General features: G+C 34.5%; 1 protein-coding gene across 1 annotated transcript in view; it reads left to right on the top strand.

Annotated features, from left to right (window-relative positions):
• LOC145279899 (apicoplast pyruvate carrier 1-like) overlaps positions 1-22946 on the top strand; it is a 119035-nt gene that overhangs the window by 49186 nt on the left and 46903 nt on the right. Inside the window, exon 2 of the mRNA XM_080131431.1 lies at positions 20662-20851. Within this exon, the coding sequence (XP_079987557.1) occupies positions 20662-20851 (190 nt within the window). The remainder of the gene's footprint in view (positions 1-20661; positions 20852-22946) is intronic.

The following is a 22946-nucleotide window of genomic DNA, read 5'->3' as shown; positions in this document are numbered from 1 at the left end:
ACGATCTGAAAACCACCCCTGTTCAGGTGCATGCTATCATAAAAAACCTTGACACTTCAAAAGCATGTGGATCCGATCGTATCCCAGCTGTGCTATTAAAAAAGTGCTCAGCCGAAGTAGCTCTAGTTCTCTCCAAACTCTACAACAAATGCCTTAATGAAGCTTGCTTTCCGGGCTGTTGGAAAACTGCTTCTGTTGTACCAGTATTCAAGAATTCTGGCGAAAGGACTGACCCATCAAATTATCGCCCCATTAGCCTCCTCCCACTTTTTGCAAAAATATTTGAGACCTTAATTAACCATGCTCTAGTCCATCATCTTACAGATGCTAAACTTCTGACTGACAAACAATATGGATTTAGACAAGCCTGTTCCACAGCAGACATCCTAACTGTGATCTCTGAACGTATATACCATGCACTGGACAAAACGGGGGCGGGCAGAGCGGTAGCTCTAGATATATCTAAGGCTTTTGACAGGGTATGGCATGAGGGTCTCCTCAGGAAAATTAGATCATACGGTATCACTGGTAGAATACTTAACATAATTAAATCCTTCTTAGATAAGAGAAAAATCCAGGTTGTCCTTGACGGTCGTACATCTAAACAATATGATATAAATACGGGGGTGCCCCAGGGTTCTATCCTTGGACCTCTATTGTTCCTGATATTCATAAATGACCTCCCCGACAAAATTGCCTCTGAGTATGGGTATATATGCTGATGACACTACACTCTATGGCAGGCACGACAGGAAGACGAAGGAACACATTTCTAAAGAAATGGCAGAAACACTAGAGTAAGACCTCCAATCTGTGGTGGAATGGGAACAAAAGTGGTTGGTCGCGTTCAATGCTTCCAAGACTAAACTAGTTTCATTCAATAATTACAAGAAACCCTCTCTACCACCTATAGCAATGGCCAACGACTCTTTATCTGAGAGTACATCTTTCAAACTCCTTGGCCTAACGTTCACAGGAAACATGAGTTGGAACAATTACATTGAAGGCATTGCCAGGGCCGCTGCAAGAAAGGTGGGCTCTCTCTACTGTGCTAGAAAACTACTAACACCCGAAAGTATCTTGTACCTCTATAAGGCCACCATTCGCCCATGTATGGAGTATTGCTGTCACATCTGGGCTGGTGCATCTGCTACTAGTCTCTCGCTCCTTGACAAGGTTCAAAAGAGAGTGCAAACCTGATAGGCCCTGAACTGGCATCTAAGCTTCAGCCTCTGTCCCATCGACGAAATGTTGCATCTCTCTGTCTTTTCTACAAATATTTTAGTGGTGAACGCTCCGACGAACTGCAATCACTTGTGCCCCCACGACGTGAGCACCCTCGACAAACCCGACAGGCTGCTAAATCCTACCCCCACACTGTAGAGATCCCTAGATGTAAAAGATCTTTTTACTCCAATAGTTTCTTCCCCAGAACCGCTAGACTCTGGAATTCCATTCCAGGTCCCTGCTTCCCCAACAGTACTGACGTGCAGAAGTTCAAGTGTAACGTGAACCGACATCTTGCTGCCCAAATCCCTACATAGTACCTCAGTAGTTGTTGCCCCTGATAGTAGCCCCCTACACCAAAGTGGCAATTTGCCTTGTTTGGGGTGAAAATGTAATTAAAAAAAAAAAAAAAAAAAAAAATCCAAAGCAAAGACCGACAAAACACAAGAAAACAGTAAATGTAGACTCTGTGGACAAAGAGATGAAATGATAAACCATATAGTCAGTGAATGCAGCAAACTGGCCCAAGAGGAATACAAGAACAGACACGACCAAGTGGGAAGGCTAGTACACTGGGAATTATACAAACAACTGCATCTCGAATGCACAGGCAAGTGGTACAAACATAAGCTGGCAACAGTACTTGAAAACGAGAATCCCAAAATCCTATGGGACATAGACATACAAACAGATAAACCCATCCAAGCAAGAAGACCGGATGCCATAGTAATTAACAAGAAAGAAAAGTCCTGTCAAATCGTAGACTTTGCTGTTCTAGCTGACCACAGGGTGAGTATTAAAGAAAAGGAGAAACAGTGCAAATACACAGAGCTAGCCAGAGAGCTGAAAGGGATATAGAAGATGAAGAAAATCAAAATAATACCTATAATAGTAGGAGCACTAGGAACAATTCCGAAAAACTTTGAAAACAGAATGGGAGAAATTGGAATCAAAGGAATGAGTGGAAAATACAACGGACAACAATCATGGAAACAGTTGAAATATTAAGAAAAACCCTTGAAACTTGAATATGGAAACTAACACATGGGAGCAACAAGTGCAGATCAGACAAACTGCTGCAAAAGCAAAACATGAAGCACTACATGAAACCAAGAACATTGAAGCCGCATATCTATAAGTTCTCTAACCCACTCCCATCCCCCCATTACCACATAACTGCCCCAACCCAAAGAGTGAGACCAAGTAGTCAAGGAGGAAGGAAACACTGAGGAATTGACCAGACCTCGGCCAGATGAGTGCGAAGAGAACTGGGACCTTGGGGAGGCTTATTGCCACTCAAATTCCATTGAAGACTAAATGGCCGCTGTCAACGACAGATCAATGGTAGGCAGCTGTTGCGATGATGCAAATTTATTTGCAAATGTAGTCGAAGGAGGTGGAGAGTACTGGAAATCTGGGGAGACTTGTTGTCACTCAGCTTCCAGGGAACATCACAGGCAGTTTTCAAGGAGAGATCTTTGATGATCTGTGTGAAGGTTCCTTTGTGAGCCAACAGCAACAACAACAGCAACAACAACAGCAACAACAACAACAACAACAACAATAATAATAATAATTGGAATCAAAAGAAGGATTGAGACTATACGCCACCAACACGGTAATAATAAAAACAGTTGAAATAGTAAGGGAAATCTCCAAATATGAAAGCAAACCGATGAAGACCAACCAGAAAATATGTAGAAAAAACGTCACACAGAGTCAAGGGAACAGAAACTGCCAGAAATCCTATAAACTGACGTAACTCTCCTCACCGAAAAAAAAACAAAACAACACGCGCGCACGCTCGTGCGCGCGTGCGCGCACACACGCGCACACACGCGCACATGGATCACCAAAATGAAAAAAAAAAGACTTTCACTCAAATTCCAGAAAAGACCAACGATTGATGCCAGTGAGAAATAAACGCCTGTTGTAATAATGCAAAGTGATTTGCAATAAATCTTGAAAGAGGTGGAAAGTGCAAGAAATCTGGAAAGACTTGTTGTCACTTAGACTCCAGAGAACACCACTTGCTATTGTTAGGGAGCAATCATTGTTAATGACTTATGTGAATACTTCGTATTGGATAGAACTATATAATTGTTCTGCTTCTCGTCATTTATTCTTCAGAAATCTTGCTTGCGATACCTGCAGTACTTTGAGCAGTCAGACTTCGGAGGGTGTGCATTGGGCAGACATAATAAACTCAAATGAATTCCACATTGACAACGAATTGTGTTCAGGATACTTTATTAATTAGTTAAGAAAACGTGAAACAAAATTTAAAAAATAAAAGAAATTAAAAAAAAAAAAAAATTCTGTGCAAGCGAGAGGAGAGGAGAAAATATAAAAGAAAGGGGAGAAAAAATAAGTCCAGGAGGTGTCAAAAAAAAAAAAAAAAGAAAGAAAGAAAGAAAATAAGCTACAATTCCCGAAAATTGAGGGCTGAAAATATACGCTGTTTTCGGTAAATTTTTACATTAGGTTCACCTCCACAATTTTCTTTAAAATGACAACTTTTAAAGGTTTTTGACTATGCTGAATACGAAAATCGCATGGAAATTTTGCAGAAATAAGTAATTATCGAGATATAAAAAACTGTATTATGCATTGTATTCTTTGGTGGCCATCATTTTACGAGCGCGCGAGCGCTATAAACAAATCTACTTATCTATGATCGACAGTACCATCTAGTGGAAACAAAATGCACTTTTCTGAGACTCCCCCTTTCCCTTCCATCTGCTACCTAACGGGGGGGGGGGAAATATCTGGTGGATTTGTACGACAGCGCCCCCCCCCTCCTAAAAATATGTGTTTTACAATTGTTTTAACACTTTTTTTTGGACGATTATCATAGATTACAGACTTAAGTATCATATAAACTGAAAAAATTTTGAAAACATAAATTTAATGACTTTTAAGAAGGGGGTTGGTTCGGTAAATTTTTACGACGTGCCCCAACGTATTATAAACACCCTAACCTCCCCATGTTAAGAACGGCTTTCGGCATAAGCACTCCCGACCCCGAAAGCCGTTCTAAACATGGGAAAGTTGGGGGGTTATTACGAAAGCCGTTCTTAACATGAGTGATTGGAGGGTGTTTATACTACGCTGGGGCAGGTCGTTTGGGTCTCTGTCTCGTTATAAAGTTCTACTTCATTGCTCTCTGATTTACGGTCCAATTTCTTTCCCGACGTGTCACGTAATTAGAACCCCGTTTTATTAGTCATTAAATTTATTTTTGTTCAACATTTTTTCTTTTAATATGACATTTAAGTCCGTAACCTATGATAATCGTGAGAAAAAACTTAGAAAAAAGGTGAAAAACGCGCATTTTTAGGGGTGGGAAATCTTGTACAGTCCGCCAAAAATTCACTTTTCTGAGACTGACACTGCCCCCCCCCTCCAAAGAATTGGTCATTTTTTGTCTTTATATCTCGATAACTACTTGTCTCTGCAAAATTTCAATGTGATTTTCGTATTCAGCAATAGTTGAAAACCTATAAAAGTCGTCATTTAAAGAAAATTGTGGTAAATCTATCTTCTATCTATACTCCTATAAATTCGTTTTTTTTTGTGTGTGTATTGATATTCATATTAAAAACCCTCTTTTCTATTAGTATTTATTTGTTTTCCCACCAAAGCAAAATGTGACACAAGGTCGTTTTTAATGTGGGGTTAAACCAGCTCCCCGAAAAAAAGGCAAAAGGGGCACTCTGGTTGGGACCAAAATAATAATTGTCCCAGTATAGAGGGTTTCCCCTCAATTGACCGGGACAAAGTACATTAAGTGCAGCATCTGCAGAACAGATACTACACTTTGAGATATTAAATTTTTTATTCACAGGAAAAAATATAATTGGAAAAATGAACAAAAAATTTAAGCACAAGGCCAACTCAGAAAGAAGGGAGGATGGTGAGGTTGGTTGATCCAACTTGTCTCTATTGGAAATTTTAAAAGATTTCTCTCTCCGCCAGCATCATGCATTTATCATGTTTACCCTTTAAAATTTTAGCATTTATCATGTTTACCCTTTTAAAATTGTATTTATGTGTGTGTGGTGGGAGGGGGGTGTCCTACTTAAACCCAATTTTAAAACATTTTTTATTTATATCAAAAAATACAAAAAGATAACAATATTAATAAAATTTCATTTGTGTTGAAGGACATGGAAAAAAAAAAAAACCCGGTTAGTAAGGCCCTCCCAACCCTGTCTGAAATGCTGGACCACCTGTTTCACTCTGGTTTGTAAAGGAACCAGGGTTTCGCAGGCAGCCTCTTAATGGAGCGGGGAGGAGTTGTGTCCTAAATAGGGGAGAAAAGAAAAAATTGGCGGTGAGGGCGGGGTGTGTTGGTGTTTAATTTGATTTTCTCCAAGATAGGTTGAATCTCGAGAGGGTGCGGGCAAAAGAAAATATTGTTGTTTTTGGAGGTTGGAGGTCTTGGAGGCTTTCTAATAAGGGAAACAAAATTTATTCAGCTGGCTGAGAGGCTGAAGGAAGTAAAATTAGAAAGGGGCGGGGGTCCGACGGAAACCCTAGAACCGCATGCTCCACAACTAGGCGGGGAACATGTATTCAAATTTGGCCCCTCTTCGTACACACAGGCTTGCTACATGTATCCATCTTCTTTCAAAAGCCATGGATGCAGCCTTCTTCTGTCGCATCTGATCTTTACCCGTAGTTGGTGTTTAAAGAAAGCGATTAGATCCTGATCAGAAAAAGGCAGCACCTCTCTGGTCATCTTGCAGTCTCGACGTCCAAATCACTATTCTCGCCATGGCCAGGATTGTGATGCAGACCATTTGTCTCTCCTGGTTCCATGACAGCTTCACGTTGTCCACTACATTTGATACAGTAATCGGGCGAGGATGTTTGGGGTTGATGCGAGCCGTCACCTCACCAACATACGACCAGTACTGGCGGAGTTCGCGGCAATCGAAAAATGCGTGATCAGTTGTTTCTGCGGCCGTCGTCCCACAACGAGGACAGGCCGGCGACTCCAAGAAACAAGAACTACATTGTATATTGTTGAGGGGAAGCGCGTTTCGGGCCAATCGGCAGGTCAGAGAGAACTCCGAATTGTTCAGATGACTCAAACCTGGTGCCCAACTCCACGCGGAGCAGATCTCACTCTGCTACCAACCTAAGCGTGCGCATAGCGAGTTGTCGGCAGCCCTCCTCACTAGATCCTTGTGGAGTTCCCTACAGGTGACAGTCACAAGGTCGCTGGGCGTTGGTAGTCGTTTTAGCACGGCTTGGCACTTTTTCAGGAAGGCTGAATCTCCCTGTGGCCTGTGAGGACTCTCGATAGTATATATTTTTGTTTAACAAATTTTGCCTACCAAACTCCTCCTAGAGCTTTTGGTCTACAGACAGGAAACTTTTGGGTCTAAACACTTGAAATTTTAGATATACGTTCCTTGGACATGGATCTAACTAATTTAATTTGAACCCAGAACAATAAATGTTAAGGGGTCATAATTAAGGTCAAAGTTTTAAACAAATTGATCTCTGCGGTCTCTACCAAATTACTTAGACAATTTTTTGTCTAAACATTTGAAATTTTACATAAAGTGTATTCAGACATAGGGCAAGCTTTTTAATCGTTTTTTTTTTTTTTTTTTTGCTGAAAATTTGATTCCAAGGGGTCAAAGTCCAAAAGATTTTACCTTTGCGGTCTCTAGCAAACTATAAAGCCAATTTTGGGTCTAAACATATTAAATTTTACATAAAGGGTATTCAGACATACAGCAAGCTTTTTAATCAGTTTTTGGGCAAAAATTTGGCTGGCAAAAGGTCAAAACAATAAATAACGATAACAATAAATGTTAAGGGGTTAAAATTGGGGTGAAAGTTAAAAAAATTTCGACCTCTACGGTTTCTACCAATATTTCGTATTAATTAATTAAGGGGTCAAAGTTCAACGATTTGACCTTTGAGAACTCTACCAAACTCCTCCGACAATTTTGGGTATAAACAATTGAAATTTTAGATATAGGTTCCTTGGACCTGGATCTAACTTAATAACATGATTTGAGCCCAAAACAATAAATGTTAAGGGGTCATAATAGGGGTCAAAGTTAAAAACAATTGACCTCTTCAGTCTCTACAAAATTACTCAGACAATTTCTGGACTAAACATTTGAAATTTTACATAAAGGGTATTCAGTGATAGGGCAAGCTTTTTAATCGGTTTAGGTCGAAAATTTGAGCTACCAATATATAAATGTATGTACGTATGTTTGCATGTCTGTCTAAAACTTTCGACAGAGGCTACGGATTTTCACAAGATCAGTATCGTTTTGAACCTCGACCCTTCAGACGACAAATATCGAAAAATTGGCTAAAACATTAATTTCTTCACCCTCAACTGGGCACTTTTCTACAGGGAGGGGCCACATTTTTTCGCCGATATTTTCCACAGTCTTCCCCTTTTTTCGATTGTCCAGCCTTAATTTAAACCTACGTCATTTCCTGTTTGGCAGTGGTCGTAACAGCAAAGACGTCACGTTTTTTCCCGTTCTGTGCCTCCTTCGCGGTACGGGTTCGAGCCTGCCTTCCTACTACTACTTGTTTTTTGTTTGTTTGTTTTTTTGCTCAACACACACCTCTAAAAACTCGGGCAACGCCGGGCATCCATGCTAGTAAAATAAAAGGAGAGAACATTCAAATTTAACCCTCACCTTTAAAATTACTTTATTGGTTTTAGGGTATGCTGAAAACGAATATCACATGTAGATTATCGTTTCTCCGGTCGTTGTGGCCTGTCAGAGCGATCGCGAAATTCCGTTTGGAAATCCTTTCAGTGCCCTCAAATTTGACTGAGGACTCTTTCTCAGTTACATTTTCGTCGAACAATTAAAATTTCATTGATTTCGACCCTGGTCTCCTATTGGGTCTTAGTTTTGTAACAAGTTGTCGCAAACTTCCGAGCAGAAAGATCGCCAGTCAACAGCAGAAGGCTGGAAAAGCTTAAATTTTCCATGAACGTTTTCTGCCCCCAAAAATGAACACGTTATTTGCGCCACTGATATTGAAGTGCGCTATGAACAAGTATTTATCCGTGACCAACAATCCACAAATTTCTTTAAAAAATGTGACTTTAAAAGTTTTCCCCTATGCTGAAGACGAAAATCTCATTGAAATTTTACAGAAACAAGTAGTTTCCGAGATATAAAGACTTGTATTATAGAATTTCTGGTGCGCGTGCGCACAAGAATATCTGATACGCGTGCGCTGTAAACAAATTCACACACCAAACGATGTTTCCGATTGAACAGTTACATCACTTCATTCAAGTGACACTTTTTCACATTTTTTTATCATAAGAATTTCATTTTTTCTTCACTTTCTTATATTTCATTCCAAAAAATCACTCACATTTTCCCCAGTTCTACTTTATAAAAATCTTGCTTTAATTAAAAAATTGTATTTTCTTGTGCATTTTTTTTTTGGGGGGGGGGGTTCAAATTTGTTTCTGTTCGGAAAAAAAATCTTGTTATTTATTTGCCGTGTTATTCGACCAAGATATCTTAATACCCTGAGTTCGTTGAAAGTTAAATATGATATTCGTTTTCAGCATACTCGAAAAACAATAAAAGTCGTAATTTTAAAGGTGAGTGTTGAGTTTGAATGTTCTTTCCTTTTATTTATTTTTTTTTATTTTTATTTTCTTGCGAACCTGAAATATTATTTAGTAAAAATTTTTACGACGTGCCTCAGCGTATTATAAACACCCCCACCTCCCCATGTTAAGAACGGTTTTCGGAATAAACACCTCCAACCTCGAAAGACGTTCTTAACATGGGGAGTTGGAGGGGGATTATTCCGAATATTCATGTGGTAGGTGGGGGTGTTTATACTTCGCTGGGGCAGGTCGTAAAAAATATCTTATTTAATAACACATGATGTTCTGTAAGGTGCTCGGAAAACTCGTACCCGGAAAACTCGTCCCTTTTTGCTAGGTAGGAAAACTGGTCCCTTATTTATTTAATAAGAGACCAGTTTTCCTACCTAGCAAAAAGGGACGAGTTTTCCGGAGACGGGTTTTCCGGGGACGAGTTTCCCTAAATTCGTTTTGTAACTATTCTGTACTTTCAACTTACAAATATCGTAAAAATTGAATTTAATTTAAAAGAAAACTGTCCCGGTGGACTGAATGTATAAAAATGACCAATTTTGGTCAGGGGTGGGGGTGGGGGGGCACAGTCTCAGTTTCAGTCTCAGAAAAGCGGATTTTTTCACGAGGTGGAGGGGGAAGTCATTTTTTGTTTCCGCTAGGTGGCAGTGTCGTTGTAGATAAGTATATTTGTTTATGGCGCGCACGCGCGTAAAAAAGATGGCCGCCAAAAATGCAATGCATAATACAGTTTTTTATATCTCGATAACTATTTATGTCTGCAAAATTCCCATGCGATTTTCGTATTCAGCATAGTCGAAAACATTTAAAAGTTGTCATTTTAAAGAAAATTGTGGAGGTGGACCTAATGTAAAAAAAGAAAATACCCTGTTTTCTAACATGCATGATAGGGTTTTAAAAAAAAGTGGATAAGAAAATATTAACGTATCGTTGCGTAGGGGAGTGCCTTGCTTGAGTGGAAAGAAAAGGCAGTCTTCTCAGATCAAATTCAGCGGTAAGAAGCAACAAAGCAGAAGAACGTAAAAACGAAGCTTCGACGAGGTCATGTGATGATGCAAAGTCTCGAAAGAGGATTACAATATAAAAATAGTGAAGATTGTGACCCTAATTTTTGTTATTTTAAAAGCAATGTTTACCCAAACAGACGGGCAGAAAAGAAGGAAAATTAACAGAAAGGCAGTGTACTACTGTACTCCTAGTACCAAAACTGAATAGCGTATTATCATTATTTTTTATTTCTGTAATTTTCAAATTTAAGTACTAATTAAATAAAGTAAAATGTTTTATTTGTTGTTTATGAATGTCTTGTGTGAACGATAACCCATGCTAGTATTATTATAAACTTGTTTAATGTCAAATGTACACAAGCAAAGCACTGGATTCTTTGATGTTGAACACCTTCATTTGTTTTCTCGTTTTAAAAAGTAAACGAAGGAATGAATGCCAACAATATAACAGCAGGATATATAAAATATTAATATAGTTATTTACATAAAACAAAGAATGCGGCAGTTTAGTTCACTACTTTTTTTGTATAAATACTTTGGAGAATTGCAAAATTATAAGACTTAGAATTCCTTAGAGAATGGTGAATCAAAAAATCAGTGCGCAATTTGCACTACCAAATCCTTTCACATATGTGGTGGTCATAAAAAAATTCAACATGTTTATCAGACTAGTTCTGGTCGAACTGGCAACATTTTTATTTTTTTATTTTGGATCTCTGTGTTCTATTCTGAAGATTTTTTTTCAAATTACTGACATGGACTAAAACGTTGATCGCAATTAAAGATATTCAAGAACCTTTAAAGTAATTTATTTTGTTACTATTTTGCTTTTTATATGTGCTTTATAATTTTATACTAAACTTAGTAAAAGGCTTTCAATTGTATTTCTGGTCAGATGCAAAATGATACGTTCAAAATGTCATAAAATGTGGCAAAATTTTATGTCTTTATTTTAAGAGAAATGTGTTTTATAGATAATATCAGATAAGAATATGTCCACTTGTTAATTAATATTATCAGAGAAAGTACAAACATTGTTTTAACCATTGGAGCCATAAAAAAAAAAGGATCAGTGCTTAAGATTTAAAAGATGGAAAGTTTTTTAAGACTTGACTTATGTGCGTAAATCAGAGAACTTGCTTAAATCAGATACGTTCCAAAATGGAGTAATGTTGCCTTATCTTGGCAGGTGTTGCTCACAACACTCTTTCGTGCCTTAAGAGAGAGAGAGAAAGAGAGAGAGAGAGAGAGAGAGAGAGAGAGAGAGAGAGAGAGAGAGAGAGTACAAAATTAATTTCGCAATCAAGTGGAAGATGATCTCTTGACTGAGTTCCTATCTCTTGTGTCCCCTCTGTGAAACATACATAGTAAAAACTCGTTGAGCAAAACCATTGCAAAACTGCAGATTGGTGTAATTTTTGGTGAACGGAAAGATAACAATTAATTGTCAAGATGCTTATGAAAATAGTATTTGAAACTTAAATGGCACAGACCAACCAACGGGTATATTCTCTGGTAGAATAGATGCATCGCAATATGAAAACAGATAACAATAGAGAGTAACTAACCCCCTTCTTACAAATGTCTGGTTTATCAACATTCAAAATGTCTGCTTCGCTGATTGGTTTCATTCCCGCCAAAGATATGTCTGGAGCGTCATTTTGCCGAATAAAATCTTCTTTACTAGCGATACATGTAAATTGTGTTTAAAATCTTTTAATGTTAACTCTCTTCATAGTAACTACATTTATGATTTTCACCCCTTCATGTATCATACTGTACAATGTCTTACGTTTTTCTTTCACAAATTTTCTTTGCAAGAAATAAATGCATGCGCGTGCGCGCGCGCGTGTGTGTGTGTGTGCAAATGCAACGGTTTCTGATGTACTTACTATTTCTTCATTATTATTGCCTTAACTCTTTTTTGATTCCAACCTCGCGTTATCCATGCTTAAACACCATATTCAATATGGCGATGCTTGAGTTCTAACAGGAACTCCAACACGTGCGTCACTACAATAAAACGATAAAATCGAAATCACAGATTCTAATTTTACAGCTTTAGTCATTTAATCCAATAGAGTAAGCTGCTCTCATTTCGCGTTCCATGCCTTTTAGATATATTTTATCAGTCAATTTTATAGTTTCTTCATTAAATAATGGGTTCAATTCTAAATTCCTAGAAGGTTAACGTGTCCGACAAAAAGTACCAAATAGAGTGGAGCACACGAGCTGAAACAAATAGTAAGAAGATAACACAAAAGTATCACGAAAACAACATATACATATTATAGTAACTGCACATATGTATAAAGAAACACATAAATACCAATAACAGAAGCACTTAAATATCATAAAAGCTGCACACAAATATGAAAAACAACACCTAAATATAATAGCAATAACACATGCATATCAAAAGAGCAAGACATGAATATCATAGAAATTACATATTAATATAAAAAAGATGTAATTTTCATAACAATAACACATAACTACCAAATCAACATTTTTATATCAGCAAATCATAAATATCATAAATTATCATAAAACCAACACATAATATAACAACACATAAATAGCATAACAGCAACAAATAAATATCATAACAACGACACATAAATATCATAACAACGACACATAAATATCATTACAACGACACATAAATATCATTACAATGACACATAATTATCATAAAAGCAACCCTAAATGTAATGACAAAACTTAAATATCATTACAATAATACAATAAAATTTAAATATGACCACAACAGGTACATAGCATAACAACAACACACAAATATAATAACAAGACAAAATATCATACCATATCATTACCAAATAAATATCATAAAACAGCACATAAATATCACAGAAGCATACATACAAATATTACAAAAGCACATGAATATCAAAACAACAAAAGATAAATATTATAGAAACAACACTTAATTCTAACAAAAGTAACAAACTAATCTCATAAAATAACACCTAAAACCAGAACATAAATATCATGACAACATATAAAAATCATAGCAGCAACATATAAATATCATAACTATAATTACAACACATAATAATGATAATAGCAACACATATATCGTAATAATAAAACAATAATACCATAAAAACATCACACATATATTATAATACCACATACATATAATAAAAGCAACACTTAATATCATGATAACATACAAATATAATAACAGCACCTATATATCACAACAACCCATGAATATCATAACAACGACAGATAAATATCATAACAGCATCACATAAATATCATAAAAACAACATATGAATATTATAACAGCTACACATAATATAATAACAGCTAGATGTAAATATCTTCAATACAACGTTTAAATATCCAAACAACAACACAAATATTTTAGCAACAATATATGAGTATCATAAAAAACAACACATAAATATCATAATAATGACACATATATATCATAATAATGACACATATATATCATAAAAAACAACACATAAATATCATAATAATGACACATATATATCATAATAATGACACATATATATCATAAAAACAACACATAAATATCATAACAACAATGCATAAATATCATGGCGCATAAATATCAAACACAATTATCATGCAAACAACACATATACCACACTTCAATACTATATTAACAACGTACAAATATATTTACTGCACCACATAAATATTATAACAGCAACAATGAACAACTCCAATTATAATAACAACAATGCATATATTATAAGTACAGAAAAATGTCATAGAAACAACACATGAATATCATAACACATACATATCATAACACATAAGTATCATAACAGCAACACATTTATATCATAATAACAGCACATAAATATGATAACACACATAAATATCATAACAACAAATAAATGTCATAACAACACACAAATATCATAACCACACAAATAACATAACAATGCATAAAATATCATAACGGTAATGCGTAAATTTACTAGAAATAACACAAACATATAACAACACATGTCACAAAAACACAAATATCATGGAAGCAACACATAAATATCATAACAACACATAAATATCATAACAACAACGCAAAAATGCCATAACAACACATCTATATCATAAAATCAACACATAAATGGCATAAAAACAACATATAAATATCATTACAACAATACATAACTATCATAACAACGACACATAAATATCATAACAGCAAAACATCATTAGCAACACATACTTATCATAACAGCAATACATAAACATCATAACAACAAAACATAATTATCATAACAGCGGCACATAATCGTCATAACATCAACGCATAAAAATATCATAACGGCAATGCATAAATATCCTAACAACGCATAAATAGCATAACAACGCATAAATATCATAAAATCATAACATAATAATACATAAATATCATTACAATAACTATTAAATATCATAACAGCGACACATCAATATCCTAACAGCAAGACATTATTATCATAACAGTAACACATAATTATCATAACAGCAACACATAAATATGAATATCATAACGCATAAATATCTTAATAACATATAATTTTCATATCAGCAACACATAATTATTATAACAGCAACACATAAATATGAAAACAAGGCATAAATATCATAACAACACATAAATATCATAACAACACATAAATATCATAACAACACATAAATATCATAACGGTAACACATAATATCATAGTAACAACAGCAACAACACAACCGGATGTTTGGATGTGCGTGTGGAGCAAAAAAAAAAAAAGTATAGGAAGGCAGGCTCAAACCCGTACCGCGAAGGAGGAAAAGAACGGGGAAAAACCTGACGTCTTTGCTGTTACGACCACTGCCAAACCGGAATTGACGTAGGTTTTAATTAAGGCTAGACAATACAAAGGAGTGGATGCTTTTAAAAATTATCGGCGGAAAAAAGCGACCCCTCCTGTTGAAAAGTGCCCAGTTGAAGGTGGAGATATTAATGTTTTTAGCCAATTTTTCGATATTTGTCGTATGAAAGGTCGAACTTCAAAACGATACTGATCTTGTAAAAATCTGTAGCCTCTGTCGAAAGTTTTAGGCAGACATGCAAACATACATACATTTATATATTGGTAACTAAACATTTTCGACCCAAACCGATTAAAAAGCTTGCCCTATCTCTGAATACCCTTTATGTAAAATTTCAAATGTTTAGACCAGAAATTGTCTGAGTATTTTGGTAGAGACCGCAGAGGTCATTTTTTTTAACTTTGACCCCTATTATGACCCCTTAACATTTATTGTTTTGGGCTCAAATCAAATCATTAAGTCAGATCTATGTTCAAGGAATCTATATCTAAAATTTCAATTGTTTATGCCCAAAATTAGCGGAGGAGTTTGGTAGAGTTCTTAAAGGTCAAATCGTGAAACTTTGACCCCTTAACAGTCAAATTTCTGGCCAAAAACCGATTACGAAAATTTGTCCAAATCTCAGTATCCTGTATATCAAATTTCGAGACACACAGACACGTTCACTTATATATATATATACATACCCCCTGTAGTTACACAATTACTGAGCGAATATTACTCAATTTCCTTTACTTTCATTATTAATATTATTTTTTATCTTTATCATTCTATTATTATTATTATTATTATTATTATTATTATTATTATTGTTATCATTGTTATTATTATTATTATTATCTATATCTCCCTACATCATATTTGTATGATTTTATATCTATTGATATTGCATGTCCGGCAATTCTTAATTTACTTAATTTCTTAGAAATCTTTTATAGCAAATACATTTAAATAGGTAAATCTCTTAAATTGGATGTAATTAAGCATACTTTAAGAGGACGCATCTTAGTTACTGCGAACAGCGCCCCCCCCCCAATCCGCATAAATCTTTAACGTGTCAAACTCCATATGACACCGCTACAGCTCGACAGTCCGCTAGTAATCGCTACCTCCTTGTCTGCTTGTTCTTCCCTTTTTCCATTCAGCCCTTATCTCTCCCCTACCCCCGCCTCTAAAGTTTTACGCATCTTACACCCTTCCCTTTTTTCTTCTTTTTCACCCTCTTCCTCTCTCTTTCACTTTCTCTCTCACCTTCCCCTATACTCTGTGTCGTGTCTGGCTGAAGTTTTTAAACTCCACTTCGCCCCTTTTCGATGTTTATTTAATTATTAAATCTTAAAACTTAAATATTGTCAAATCAGAATTGAAATACCCCTTCTTCTTCTTCTTCTTCTTCTTCTTCTTCTTCTTCTTCTTCTTCTTCTTCTTCTTCTGCTTCTTCTTCTTCCAATATCGTTTTTCCAATCATAATAACCACTTCTGTTAAAGTCTGATGAAGTTGCTGGATCGTTGATACGATTCGGTAATCGAAACATGTGTAACTAAGCAGATAAAACGGTAATAAAATTAAAAAGTATATATTTGATCTGCAATAGTATTGAGCACTTTCTTCAGGTTTTTACTAATTACAATTTTTGCTAAATATATACAGTTAAAGCCGAAATTATTGGCATCCTTTCAATTTTTACGATTTTGGAGAAAAAAACATTTTTTCACTAATTAGTTTTTATTAAAGTGTAGATGAACATTTATATCGACCATCTACAGATCTCCTGAAACACTTTTAGTTTATTCTAAAATATTCAAAATAAATATTAATGATAACAAAAACAGACGAATTCAAATTTATTGGCACCCTTTATCAAAAGCCGCTTGCAAAGCCTTTAAAGTTTTTAATAACAGCTTCCAGACGTTTTCTATACGACATTACTAAATTCCTACACACATCAACAGGAATATTAAGCCATTCTTCCTTGCCGATATCTTCTAATTCCCTCAGGTTCCTTGGTTTCCTTCTTTTCATGTTCGCCTTCACCACAGCCCACAAGTTTTCCATTGCATTCAAGTCCGGGCTTTGACTTGGCCACTTCAGGACGTTTATTTCATTATCCAAAAGCCATTTCTTCACCGATTTCGCCGTATGTTTTGGATCATTATCCTGTTGGAAGACCCAGTTGGTTCCAAGACTAAGGGCTTCTGCAGAAGGTTTCAGATTTTCAGCCAATATTTTAATGTATTGACCTTGCCTCATGATGTCATCCACAGTGACAAGTTTTCCAGTGCCATTGGCCGAAAAGCAACCCCAAAACATACGGTTCCTCCACCATACTTCACTGTAGGGACTATATTCTTTGGGTTGAAGGCTTCTCCTTTCTTCCGCACACAGAAACGACACATCTGCTGCCAAAAAGTTCAATTTTAGTCTCATCTGACCATAAAACTGAATCCCAAAAAGTTTAATCCTTGTCAATAAACTCCCGTGCAAACTCTAAGCAGGCTTTAACATGTTTCTTGGAGAGGAGAAGGGTCTTCCTTGGTCGGTACCTCTGAATCCCGTGTGACTTCAGTGCCCTCCTCAATGTCGAAACAGAAATTTCAATACCTTGATGACTCAATTGTTGGACTACTTTCTTACCAGTAGTTTTTGGGTCCTTTCCACTTCTCGAATAACTTGTACAGTTCTGGGAGAAAGTTTCTTTTTACGGCCTCGACCCATCAAGTTTTGAATCGTGTTGAAAATACCATACTTCTTAATAATGTTTCTCATTGTTGACACAGGAACTTCAAAACGCTTAGAAATGGATTTTGTAGCCACTACCTTTCATGTGTGCATCTACTATTTTCTGTCTAACATTGAAACTGTGTTCCTTAATTTTAGCCATCTTTGCAGTCTGGTGTTATTGATAAAGTGAAGGATTGACTAATGCACGTTATTTATAGAAGGTTTTGGAACGTTCTAGAAGATGATGCAATACCCAAATCATAATAAACAAATATTATTTTACATAAAATATCGTGAATTTTATGATAAAAATCATTGGTGCCAATAAATTTTAATTCGTCTGTATTTTGTTATCATTAATAATATTTATTTTGAATATTTTAGAATAAACTAAAAGTGTTTCAGGAGATCTGTAGATGGTCGATATAAATGGTCATCTACACTTTAATAAAAATAATTAGTGAAAAAATGTTTTTTTCTGCTAAAAACGCAAAAATTGAAAGGGTACCAATAGTTTCGGCTTTAACTGTATATATATATATATATATATATATATATATATATATATATATATATATATATAAAAGATTATTTAAATTTTTTCTAAATATATATATATATTAAATCATTTAAATTCTTTCTAAATATATATATCTGATCTAAGTCTTTTATCTCATGATGAGGGTCACACTATTTAGCAAATTGAAAAAATGCAGTTATGGAATTCATCGAATTCCTTTACTAACAATTTTTGTCACAAAGAGAATGATAATATTAGTAACAAAATATCAGAAAAAGAAAAATTCAAACTTTTAATTAAATTCTACAGCAGATTTTTGTAATGTTTTAATATTTAACGGTTGAAATATTTCTGCATTAGCAACTTTGTTTAAATTAACATTATTTATTTGAATTTAATTTTTATTTTTGTTAACTTATCGTTCGTTTTTTCAGTTAAACTAATTTATCGTTTGTTTTTCAGTTAAACTAATTTATTGTTTGTTTTTCAGTTTTTTTACATTGTTGTTAGCTTGGAATAAAAAATATTGTTCGCTTTGATTTAAAAAATATTGTTGTTCCCTTTGATTTAAAAAAATTGTTCGCTTTGATTTAAAAAAATATTCTTCGCTTTAATAAAAAAATGTTTTTCGCTTTGATTTAAATAATATTTATTGTTCATTTTGATTAAAAAAGTATTTAATGTTCGTTTAAAAAATCTTGTTTAATTTTAATATTCGTTTATTGCCTTAATTCATATTTCATGTTTTGCAACATTTGATTGTCTTCTGCTTCAAACATATGTAATCTCACATGCATAATTTTTATTTATATTGAATAAACTTCAGTTTCATTACAAATCAAATCATGTTCCTTCCTTTTCTTCTTTTTAAATGTAATTCATAAGTAAATAAAGAACGTATTCTAATTTTTAAAATACTTAATAGAATGAAATGTTCAATTGCTTTTAACGCATAAGCAAACAACTCTTTCCCCTTTCAATTCTTTTTTTATTATTAATATTGGATGAGTTTCAGTACAAATCAGCGTGGTCTTTATTTATCTTTTTTTTAAATCCAATTTTGAAGTTTTCTAAGGCTTTCTGTAAAAATTTCTGCTCATTATCAACAGTGTAAGTGTTCCACTAGGTGTATCAGAAAGTGGTCATTAAAAATGATGATCAGAACTTTAATAATTCAACTTACTATTTTTTTAAGCTTATAACTTCTTGAAAAATGTAATTCAAACCCTATTTTTTTTTCAATTAAAAGAGCAAAGACCAAATTTAAAAAAAATAACAGGTTTAATAGCAAATTATGCAATATTTGTTTTTTTTTAAAGCGGTTTTCTTTAAAAAAAATATAAAGAAAATCAACATATTTTGACTTGTTTATAAATATATGTATATATATAAATGCCTAAAAATCACTTACTTAAAAAAATATAATATTAAATGGGTAGCTCCATTCTTCATTGTTAAGAATTTAATCCATATTTAGATTTTAAATTCCATGTATTTTTTTAAAATAAAAGAATTTTCTTTTGCAACGTGTTTTGTACGAAGCTGTAAAGAGCTGCTGCTGCCAAAATGAAATTTATGAAATACGGATTCGTCCAAGGGACATAAATAATGTCTCTTTTTTTATTGCATGTGTTAACCAAAATTAGTATTTTTCATCCTCCGTAGTTAAAAAGGAAACACACATTCACTTATAAGTTTTCCCCTAGAACAGAAAATCCGCTTTATCGATTTTTTAAAAATTCTTTAAATGAAATACACGAGTTTTTGATTGATGTATTTTAATACTTCTTTATCGACTAAATTTTTTCAGGATATTTCTATTATTTTTCAAACAACTTTAATAGTTTATTTTAGAAGTATATTCCATACAGAAAATAATCAACCCACTTTAAAAAGAGAAATTACGAGTTTTTATATTTAATTTGCAGTTTTCTGTTAGGGATGTCAAAAATTCCTCCAAATTTCTGATATATCTAGTGTTCCACATATCTTGCTTGCTAAAACCTCGGCGATGACGTCATTTTTCAGCTGATAGGCCATCTATTCTGATATCCGTAGTAATACATCCTCTCCTACCCCACCTGACGTCATCTAATAATAAAGAGAAATGGCAAAATTGAAATGAATCAAAAATAATCTGAAGGATTTATTTCAAGAGTAAATAAAACAAAGTATAAATAAGTACAATGACATTTCTTGAACCCAAAGATTGCATCGAAACGGATACACCTCCCCCTGCAGTTGTTATAGTTACTGAGAACCTCAGCATTCAATCCGACAGTCTATGGGCTCTCATAGTGTAACTAGACCCTTTTTTGTTGTGGTGGGATATAGTCCGACTCATTCTTAGGATGTGCACCCTCCCAGGCATTACCTTTTCTTTTTGAGTAGGAACTAATTTATTTTCAGTTGCTTGAGGTGCTCCTACCGGTGAATGCTGACAGATTTTTCATGGCTAATTTTGTAGAACCAGAGTGCACCTTCAGAGGTTTTGATGATCATCAAAAAGGTGGAAAGGAAATAAATAAAGTACTATCCCTCTTAGACCTGAGAATAATGGGAACTAAAATGTGATTCCACATTTTCTGAAGCTCCCAGATTGAACTCTCGCCACAACAGAGTATTTCCATTGTTTCTTTTTTTTAATAATTATATTTTTTCTTTTCTTCTTTCAATTTTACAGGAAACTTTGCACCTTATTTGGTATCTTACGTAAGAGCAAAGAATATCTCCACAGACTTACGTTATGATGACGCAGCTTGGATATTCGCCATGATGACCCTTGGTCAAGGGTTTTCAGGATTTTTGGGAGGCGTTCTCGAGAGGCTGGCTGGACCCAGATTTACAACAATTTTTGGATCATGGATTATGAGGTATGATCCATTACATTTTGTTTTGCTCAGCAATAACGTTTTTTCACTAAACCAACTCAATTTTTGGGTGGGGATCAATATTATGAAAACGTACTTTTTTGTAAACTGAAGAAAACAACAGAACACAAAATAATGTATGGGTGTCGCACACACACACACACACACACACACACACACACACACACACACACACACACACACACACACACACACACACACACACACAGGAATGAAATGTTTTTCTTCAATGTATTAAATAATTGGATATATTTTTGTTAATAGAGTAATATATTTTTAAACAAATAATCAAATATATTAAAAACAGCAATCTATATATTATTATTAAAACCTTATGGTGTTTTAGGAGTTTGTTCCTATGCAAATACAAACATGCAAATTGACTGACAAAGATTACTCATTAATAAAGTAATAGTTTTTATGATGTTAAATCATCAAAGCACGAAATATTAAACGTTAATTATTACACTTGCTGTCTAACGGAGGTAAGACCGAAGTGTCTACCAGTACATGAGTGTAGTCCTAGAAAGTTCAGAAGCGTGGTCTTGATCGCCTATACGATGACGGGAGTTGATGCACGATTCCTGTTACTCCTTGCTTCAAGAGTGGTCCGTAGGAAAATGAACAAAATAAAAAATTAAAATAAATACATTAAAGAGAGAAAAAATAAAGTGAACAACTCAAAGTCTTCAGGAAAATATGAATGCCGCGGACCACAGTCTGGGCTGGCATTAGGTTTGCTGTATTTTTTGTCCTTGCTATTTCCTAAAAGAAATCAACTAAAGTAGATGATATTCGTTTGCTATTTGAGTCACAAATTCCAAAGCCAACGAACAAATAACTCCAGCCGTAATTCTTGTTTTTACAAAGATTAATTATTAAACAAACTCTTGATTATAATATTTGCTATTTTACAGATATATAAAAGAAAATATATGCGGTTTCCCTTTTTTTAACAATGCAGCGTGTGTAAGTTCACACAGGAAAAGAAAACACTTTCTGCAACGACCGATTGTCTCTGTTTTCTCTCTTCTCCTTCCTTTCTCTCTCTTTTGCTCAGTGAGTAGGGATGTAGCGTGGGTGGAAGGCCAGTCAAACTCAACTCAATTCAACTCTCCATTTACCCAAAACTCACTCTGCACACCTTCCGACGAAGTAGTTTGGTGAGATCTGTGTTTTCATTCAGCCTGTCCATCTTCATGGCATCAAAAGTGAATTCGCTCTGATTGGCTAAATTGATAAATCACTTGTGCATATTAATTAAGTAAATTTCCATCATAATTTTCTCACACAGGCAAACTCTGAAACATTGACCTCGAGTTCACATCCACCCTGCCAAAACTCAAGTTTAGACAAAACAATCATGCATACGTCATGCAATGGTTTCCTTCACAAAACAATATTACTATTAAATATTATCAATCCCTAATTCGCTCAGGTGAAGTTATTTTTCCTTCTTTTGGTCTGCGTCACCACCAAACAAATTGAATCAGCAAGACAACCGGGAGTTGCCCAAGATTGTTCACATAATAAAAAGTTCTTATTAAGCTCTATTTTAACCGTTACTGATGTAATTTTTGACCGTCACAGGTGGTTAGGTCACACTATATCCGAGTTCGAATTTCATGTAAATCTAAAGGATTTTTTTTAACTAGGTACATATTTTATAAATTGAAAAAAATTAACATAATTATTTTTAAACTATAAATAGTTTTTTGATAATCTGCACAAAATGTAGATATAAATAGTGTTTGGCATTAGTTCAAATCGAAATATATTTGATTACAAGCATAATTTATAAAGCAGTAGAAGCTAATTAAAGACTCAGGTACTGTACCACCATTCAAGGAACAAGCATAAACTAGTAGCAGAGAGCATTCTAAAATTAAAGCGGATGAATTAAGAAATAATTAACAGAATTTTATCTTTCTATTGTATTAAAATTATATATATTCCCTGCAACAAGTTAATTTTAGTTTTTAAGGATGGATTTGAAAGAATAGTCCAAATGGGAGTTGCAGAGAGACATACAAATTAAAAAGTAATTAGTATTAAATCTAACGATTGTTGTTTGTAC

This window comes from Euprymna scolopes, chromosome 7 (assembly GCF_053919585.1).
Source record: "Euprymna scolopes isolate OS-2025 chromosome 7, ASM5391958v1, whole genome shotgun sequence".
Taxonomy (NCBI): domain Eukaryota; kingdom Metazoa; phylum Mollusca; class Cephalopoda; order Sepiida; family Sepiolidae; genus Euprymna; species Euprymna scolopes.
The sequence above is the reverse complement of the archived record's forward strand: the minus strand, read 5'-3'. Positions and strand labels throughout refer to the sequence as shown.